Source organism: Nelumbo lutea, chromosome 1, assembly GCF_056320005.1.
Source record: "Nelumbo lutea isolate HS-2025 chromosome 1, American lotus-T2T, whole genome shotgun sequence".
NCBI lineage: Eukaryota > Viridiplantae > Streptophyta > Magnoliopsida > Proteales > Nelumbonaceae > Nelumbo > Nelumbo lutea.
Window position 1 is genome coordinate 2,223,412 of NC_142684.1, and position 9,120 is coordinate 2,232,531.

Consider the following 9,120-nt stretch of genomic DNA (forward strand, 5'->3'; position numbering starts at 1 on the left):
TGTTGTGTTTTTCATATTTTTATACTTTCATAAGTATATATGAAAGTACTTTAATTTATAAAAGTCTACCCAAATGAGGCCTTATATTTTATATTATTTTGTATGTATTTGCACTATACATATTTGTATTTGTACTCTTTCCAAACTGATCTTAACTCTCTATTTATAGAGGATGTATAGCCAGTGGAGTGGGTATAGAAACACCCCAATAGAGAAATGTGTCTTTCATTATCAAAGTGCAAGCCACTTGTTCCAAGATACACAAGGAAGAAGACAATACAACATTTAAAACAAAAAAGAGTCACTTTAATAAAAATAAGAAATGGTTAAAAAATTAAACTAAAACATTCAAACACAACCTCTTAAAAAGGATATGGTGTGGTGTGTGTACAGACCCACACCCTAACCCTAACCTACCTTGGAAAGTTTATGTGAAAAGCACCCTCAAACCCCCCACAAGCATGTGAATACATAGTGTATCATTATCCAATGGGTCTCTATTTATAGGGATAACGAGTTATCTTATAAGTTGAATTCCACATCTTTTCCCAAACAATGTGGGGTGATATGCTTTTACATGTTTCAAGAGACTAGGACAAGAGAAAAGGACAAATATAGAAAAGACAAAAAAAAAAAAAAAGAAAGTCAATTTTTGTAGAGAGAGATATTGATGTATTTTGAATCATCCTTCCAAAATACATAAATTAAACAATCTCCCATAAGATTCAAAATACACAAATAATCTAAACAATAAAGTGAGGAAAGTATTCATGTTGATGATTTTGAACTTCAATAAACACTTATGTGTGATAGATTATGTTATAGATGTGAGTACACGAATTTAGGCTTTATGGAGACTGTGTTGCAGACACTTAAGTAAGTGACCATAGTATGCTCACAACACATCACAAAGTCTAGGCCAGACAACCTAGGCCATAGCCCTACCAATTAAGCCACGTCACCCAAGCCACAACATAGCCCACAAACTAAGCCGCCCAAGCCAGCCTGGCCATAGCCCTACCAATTAAGCCACGTCACCCAAACCACAACATAGCCCACAAACTAAGCCGCCCAAGCCAGCCTGGCCAAAGCCCTGCCCAGGCCATGTCCTTGGCTACAAGCCAGCCCTGCCCAAGCCAGAAACCTAACTTGGTCCATGACCTAAATCAACTCCATGACGTAGACTCAATCCATGACCCAAACCCAGTTCATGAACCAAATCCAAATCCACAACCCTAATCTAGATCGTTAACCATGACCCAGATTTTGACCCTAACCAACCTAACACACCTTGGCCATCTCAACCCAACTCTTTTACCCTCAATAATAAACATTGAATGTTTCATGTGGTGTTATGATTTATTTGATAGATATGCTAGTAGTTTCTACTATGATTTGATTGTTATGTTGGTGACTTACCTTGCTACTTTTTGTGCATTTACATTTATTGCATAATGATGAAGTGTGATTTGGCTTGACCTAGTAAAAAGGGGACACGTGGACACAACCTGACCAAGAGATGACAACTCAGGTGAACACCCCGCTCCCTCCAGTGGTGGGCGCAACTTTTGCTGAACCGTCTATGGTTCCCCCCGGAGTCGGGCAATCCCAGATCAATGACCTGGTACACTGCGTGCAGGCCATTTAGGTCCAAATGCAATAGATCCAACAGTTCCAGCAATACCAGCAGCATGTGTTCTACCAGTATTACCAGCAGCAGTTCCCTCCACTGCCACAAAGCCAGCAGCCAGTTCCACCCCAACACCTAGTAACTCAACAGAACCGACCTCGCGTGCAAAACCTCACTCGATCTCCCCATCGAGGCGAGGAGACTTCCTAGGTCCCACTTCATCTCGGGAGCCAAGTCTCACCTCGTGGCAGGAGAGATGGACAGATCACCCCACCTACTTGACAAGGCAATATCGGAAAAAGGTCTGGGGACACTCAGCCCAATAGATCCATTCTTCTTCGACGCTCACATCAAGAAGGCAGATCGCTTGCAGGTAACCGGTTCGAGGTTCTGGCCACGAACTCAAGGCAAGGACCTTCCATCCATGACAGTCAGCCTCAAAACCCGAGGAACCAAGAGCTACCTTGTAGCAGAGCAGTACCGGACCATACAAAGGTTAGCAGCACCAATGCAAAGCCCATGAAGAAGCAACAACGAAGGTGTCGCAAGGCACGCCGAACTTCAGTCCAGAACAACCAGCTCGCGAGACCAAACCAACAAGAACAGGTTAAAGGTAAAGAAGAGGCGAGCTCGGTAGCTACAAAGACCGCTCCTCTACTATCCGGGTCGTCCCCTCTATCTCTTGAGCTCTTGGCGACCCCGATGCCCAAGGACTTCAAGATGCCTCCCCTTGATAAGTATGATGGATATTTTGATCCTAACGACTATGTGGACTCATTCCAGTCCTAGATGCACTTAGATGGGGCTGACGAGCCCTGCATGTGCATAGCTTTCTCCACCACATTCAAAGGAGTAGCTCGCACATAGTACTAGAACCTTGCGCCAGGATCAATTAAGAGTTGGGCACAGTTTCTGGAGTTATTCACCTCGCACTTCATCACCAGCAAGAATTGGATAAGGTTCCAAGAGAGCCTCCTTAATGTAGTTAAAAGAGAAGGGGAGTCCATCAAAAACTACATCAAGCACTTCAATGGCACCTGCCTGCAGATCCCAAGGAAAGTTACCTAGGGGGATACTATAGACTAAGTTATTCAAAAGCCTATACCGAGCTACTAGGGACAGGAGCCTGTCCGCCATCATTGTCGACGGACCAAAGTTATCTGGTTGTCGACCTCGATGCGAGGTGGATGCTAGATCACCTAAGGCCTCTCGCTCCCCCTGGGGTGATTCCACCTCAGGAGGATCACGGACCGCATCTTGACCTGAAGTAACTTATTCGGTATGGTGATCTACGATACCGGGATAATAATGAGTTAACGGACCCCGACTTTTCTGGGATCACAATAAGGACTTATCCTGACTCCGCCTGAATTGGAGGTGAAACGAGATAAGCCTTACTTGTATACTGCTCCTTCGGAAGCGGAGCGAGCTCCATCTCCACATCCCGAATATCCAAAACTCTTTCGTGTACCCGGCGACTACTCAACCATATAAAGGCTCCAACCCCGATGGCTTAAGGTACGCATGATTTTTCTGCTCTCTAGCTCTCTACATTCTCAAAGCTCTTCAACTCGCACCAGATTACAAACTTAAGCATCAGAGTGACCCCGCCGGGCTATCCACCCTAGGTTCTCTGATCTTATTTTGCATATTTACCTAGCTCATCGTCCAACTGGAAGCCAAATCACCCTCCAATAGGGAGCAGTCAGATCGCGCTATATCACATACCAACTTAGAATGTTAGAAACCCATGTCCTATAGGTGAGGGACCCATACACGTAGGCCACTGAGATCAAAGTACATTATGGCCGATTGACTAGCCATCAATGTAACCTAAGAAGTCCACTTGTCCAATGGGTGGAAGTCTAAAGGCTAGTAGCCTTGTTGGAACTTTCAATTTAGGTGTCAAACCAACCCTAATGCATTAATGTTACATGTTAGCCTAATCACTAGTGAATCAGCTACATTGGTCTTGATTTATTTCTTGCATGTCTTTTCTTTAGAGGAGCCTAAATTAAAATTAAAAATGAAAAAAAAAGAGAAAAATATAAAAAATCAGAGAAATGATAGGATAAAGAAAATTAAAAAGGCAAAGGAATTCCCTAAGAAGCAATAATGAGGAAAAGAGCCATGTAAAGAGAATTTCAAAAATAAAAATCAAGAGGGAATATTAATAAAAAACATCATAAGAAAATAGTTATAAGGCTTTCGTCAAATGTGGTTGACCCATGTAAACTTCACTTGAATCAATCAAATAAATTATAATCTTTTAAGTATTTCATACACCAGCTTTAGGAGACACTAATAACCCATGATCCTTCATAATCAACTTAAAATCTACTCACCACCAACCACTCAAGCCTACAAATTTGAAAATAACCAATCTTAAATAAGGCATCCACCTTTTACCTAGACCAAATAGTCCAATTCCTATAACCTAAATCGATACATTCCGCATAGTTCACCAAACCCAAATTCCATCCAAATCCACTTGAACTAAATCCATAGGCCTACAAAGACCAACCTCAAATAAACAACCTACTCCTTATAGAACCAAACCTAGTCCAAAACCAGCTTGGTTGTCCTAGTTGGAGACCAAATTCAAATTGACCCATCAACAACACCAATTGCCTTAACCTCAATCAGCCCATCTTGATCCTCTAGACCAATAGAGCTCGAATCAATTTAACCCAATTGCACCCATTGAAACCTAACCTACTCAACCATGTTAATCCCGTTAAAATTAAAATTGAACCAATCCATTCAAAACATCTAGAACTCAAAAGTCAAGTCCATTGAATATGCCTAAACCCTTTAGAATAAACCAAACAACCCAAAGTGGGCCTTAACCAACTTGAACTAGGCTTAACATATCTGCTCAGAATCAACCCATTTAGGCGTATCATTCTGAATCAAACTCAACTTGATTAAATCAATTAGAACTAACACCACATGATCCCATCCCATCCCCCCCCCCCCCCCGCCATACCTTAGAGCCCATTGAATAGACCCATTTCATTCAAACATCTCACAACACAGTATTAATCTCAAGCAACCCAACTCACGTCAACCTAAAACCCACCTTCTAACTACCTCATTACATTTAGACCTGAAATGCATGCAAGATCCATTTCAAAACCAAATAAAAAAATCAAAGAAAAACAACAAAAAATCCAAAATAAAAAAGAGAAAAAAGAACAAAAATAAATAAACAAAAGCAAATAAAAGGGGCAAATAGAAAAAAAATCAAATAATGAATTTTATTCACATTTTGAATCCACGACATCTTCATGAGAAATAGAACCTGACTCAGAAGAGTTCGTACTCTCCAAAAGAATCAAGACTTCAAACTTAGAGAGGTGTACTACAAATCAGCATATAGGGGCAAAGTATGAGCAACATCAATCTTTTGGTGCACAAGGATTGCAAGGGGTTTTGGGAGAAATAAAAGACCAACATTGTGTAAATACGAGCTTAGGCATGAAGAGATTTTGACTTTCACAAGTTATGTTCTTATCCTAAACTTTGCCATTCCTTTGGCATCATGGAGCCTCAGTTGCATAAGTATGATGGTAAAGGTTATCCAAAGTTGCACATTCTTCTCTATCGGTATACTCATCTTAGCTTGGAAATCAAAAGGAGGCCCTTATTTGGTATACTCATCTTATCCTAAAAATTAGAAAGACATGGTCAAGTGGGTGATCGTCATCTTTCCTTGACATTTAGTGACCTAGGGGATCCCTACCAGGCACCCAAAGAGAGTTTTGCTGAATATGTGCATCAATGGAACATGGCATCCATTAAAGCTTATGATCCCTTACTTTAGTCAATTAATGTCTTCCTTAACACACTTAGAGAGTTCATTTTTCTCCCTAATGATAGGGTAAACATTTGAGAACTTTCATCATCTGCTCTAGAATGGGGCAAAGATTGAAGAAGGAATAAAGCACAAGAGAGTATACAAAGAGTTCATCTTTCCATATCCAACAAAAGTGGTTAATTAAGTTCAAATTGCAGCAATACAAGAATCCATAACCTCTACTCAGAAGTGTCTAACTCCACCTATGGACCCTCAAAAGCGAAAGAGATGATGCCTCGCTACACTTACCATGCCACTCTCACATGTTCTCACCCATCAAGTGCCTAAAAATTTTTCACCAAGTAGTCAAATGCCACCATCTAGTAGTCGACTACTATATGTAGGGAGGAATCTTTTTTCCACTAGTAGTTGACCACGTCCTCCTAGTAGTTGATCGCTAACCAATACTCAGTTGTAATTGTAAAATATAGTCGATTATTGATTTTCTATAGTTGATAATCTAGCCATTTTCAAAGAACACCTAAGAACCTAACCTAAATCTAGCCATTGGTTTCTAAGGTTAGGGAAACCGAGTTTAGTTAGTGAGAGCCCATAGAGCTTTTGCAAATGTTTACATTAAGTTCTAAAAATAACTTAATGAAATCATAGAGCTTTATGCTTTTTCATTTTTTCCTCTTTCTTCTTGGTAACTTTTTTTTGGAGAGTAGTAGGTTGATAGATAGCTGCCCAAAAACATTTCATCCCAAGTGATTGTTCATACTAGATTGTCAAATATTTTGGTTCAATAAAGATTTACTTGGCACAACTACATACTTAACATATTTAATTACAACTCTCAATGAATTTGTTTTTTAGGAAAACATATTGACTCAACAACAAGTTCTTGGGCATCATTTAAATCCGCTTTAGTGCTCTCTATGAATTGTTGGATTATCTCCCTATTCTCCATATCTTCTTCAATGGTGTTGAGAACAAATTTGTGCATACTTTAATAATTGCGTTTATTAAGTTTCTTGATACTTATGAACTTATTTTGATGAATTTCCATTACATGTGATGTGTTTTGATTGTTGCTTTCTCTGTTTCATTTCTATTGATGACAGGGGGGGAGGATACATACTTGATTGAAAAATGATAATGTTATGATAATATTGTTTACACTAGTAAACATGTACGTGCATTTGCACGTAACAGTATCTCCAAGACAAAACTATTTAAAATTCATGGACAGTTTTTGAACAGTTATAAGTGGGCAGTTTCTTAACTGTTATAAGTGGATAGTTTTTGAATAGTTATAAGTGGACAGTTTTTTAACTGTTATAAGTGGGCAGTTTTTGGAGTGAGAGTAAAGGACATATATGTCCGTTGTATGTTGCTTAGAAAATTGGTAAAAATGTCTAATGAAAATCCAGAAAATGAGGTTATTCGCTCTTTTATTAGTAGTATAGTTTTAACAATGAGGAGAAATGTTACAAAAAAGGGAATAAAGCATCTCCCCAAGAAGAAAGAGGAGATTTGAGAAGAAGACATCAATTAAGGGGAAATTTGAGATAAGTGGTGGTAAACCCCTTCCATAGGGGGAGTTAAGTTAATGTGCTTAAATGGTTACATTGCTTATGAGCATATAGGTGTTTATATGCTTGTATGAGTTTCATGCATCTATGTGCTTTAACTTTGGAATGTAGAATACTAACAAAAAAAGTTATCATTGTATTCTTTATATGAGCTTTATTTGTTTTCATTAATGATTTATCATCAAAAAAGGGGAGAATATTGATCATCCGTGTTTTAATGATAACAAACTCATTGACAGTATTAATGAAATGGTGTTAAGTGTGCAGTTGTGCCAAGTAATTCTTATTGAACTAAAATGATGGTCAATTCACTATAAAGAATTAAATTGGGATGAAATGCATTTAGGTAGTTGTTTATCAACTAGTTACTCTCTAGTGCCTTATATTGTGGCTCATTTCTTTGGACTTGATGTAGGCATTTTCAAAATATGCACATTATGGGCTAATCACTCACATAACTTAGTTGACCTAACCTTAGAGACCAATGGCTAGAATTAGGTTTTGTCTTTAAATGTTCTTGAACTCTACAATGGACTTAAAAGTCAAAAATATGAGTTTGAAAATCTAAGGAGTTGATTTCCAAACCTCTAGAATCATAAACTTTGAGTTTTTAATGTTGAAAACTACTAGTACTTATCTATTAAGAAGTAGTAGTCGATTATCCATGATAGTAGATATTGGTGTCAACCAGTAGTTGACTATTAATGAAGGTATAGTTGACTACTTGTGACAGATGAGGCTAGCGTCATTCTGACACTATTCGGCAATTGATTACGAATGAGATATAGTGAAATATGTTTCACAATTGAGAGTAGGTATTTGCTATTAGCGTCATTCGGTTTCGGTTTGGAATTTTTGAAAAATCGGAGGATCAATTTGGTTTTTAGTTAACCTACAAAAAATGACAGTTAACCAAACCTACCGATATATATATATATATATATATCTTATATATATTTTTAATATATGTCACATATTTTCTATAAATTGTATATAAATATATATTCATTGTATATATACTTATATTATATTTATAATAATCTATTTATAAATATATTATATATTTTTAAAATATTTATAATATATTATGTATCATTTATTATTTATAATATAATATTATACATATATTTATATAATATATATTATAAATATAAAAAACTGAAAAAGTGAAGAACTGAATCAATCAAAAATCGAAACTAGCGGACTGGAACATAATCTATGAAAATTACTAAGTGAAAAAGAGAGCATTTTGAGTAGGATAAATCTCTTAAATTACCCATATTGTTCACGAAATTAAAAAACTGTACCCTCACTGTTTAGATATTGTCTTGCGGTACCCTTAAGTTTTTTGACAATTGTCTAACACCTCCATTGCCGTTATTTTTCTGTCACACTCTGTTCAAATATGACATCACGTGAGTGTTAATTATTTTAAAATTCCAAAAATACCCTCATTGTTCACCATCGCTATTGGAACACCGTCACCAGTGGCAATTGTAGTGACCACGGAACACCATGGCCACCTCCCAGATGATGGAACAGCACGACCACCTTGATGTCTCTAATTCTCTTACCATGACCCATTTCATCACAGGGTGAATCATTAACGGATTGGTCAATTGGGATGGGGCATCCAACTGGGATTCCACTAACAGTGATGTCTCTAATCCAACCTATTAAGGAAAGGGGAAATTTTGCAAAAGTTCTTTGTTGAGCATCTGGGATTCCATTGGCAGTGATATACATCTTGTCGAAGCCACTGTTGATCTTCCTGGGTGAATCATCGAAAATCACATCAGAGGCTGTGGTGTTCATCTACGGCCTCATCCCACAGATATTCGCATATGCTACCAACTTCCCGGTACAAAAATTCCTGCAAGCGCAGAGCATAGTGGCCCCCAGTGCATACATATTGATAGTCACATTGGGGGTACATCTGCTACTAAGTTGGTTGGTTGTGTATAAACTGGACATGGGATTATTGGGAGCGTCGTTGATATTGAGTCTATCATGGTGGATCATTGTGGAAGCCCAGTGTTCCTGTACATAGTGATAGCAAAAAGTTTAACTATTGCCCCTAAGGACAATCTGAAACC

The 9,120-nt window shown here is 38.0% G+C and overlaps 1 protein-coding gene across 1 annotated transcript in view; it reads right to left on the reverse strand.

Moving 5' to 3' along the window:
- LOC148873189 (galactolipase DONGLE, chloroplastic-like) overlaps positions 1 to 8,839 on the reverse strand; it is a 31,095-nt gene extending 22,256 nt beyond the window's left edge. Inside the window, exons 1-3 of the mRNA XM_088964549.1 lie at positions 8,504 to 8,839; positions 2,557 to 2,671; positions 1,622 to 1,729 (exon numbers count right to left, since the gene is read on the reverse strand). Of these exons, the coding sequence (XP_088820675.1) occupies positions 1,622 to 1,729; positions 2,557 to 2,671; positions 8,504 to 8,839 (559 nt within the window). The remainder of the gene's footprint in view (positions 1 to 1,621; positions 1,730 to 2,556; positions 2,672 to 8,503) is intronic.
- Between the last annotated feature and the right edge of the window lie 281 nt (positions 8,840 to 9,120).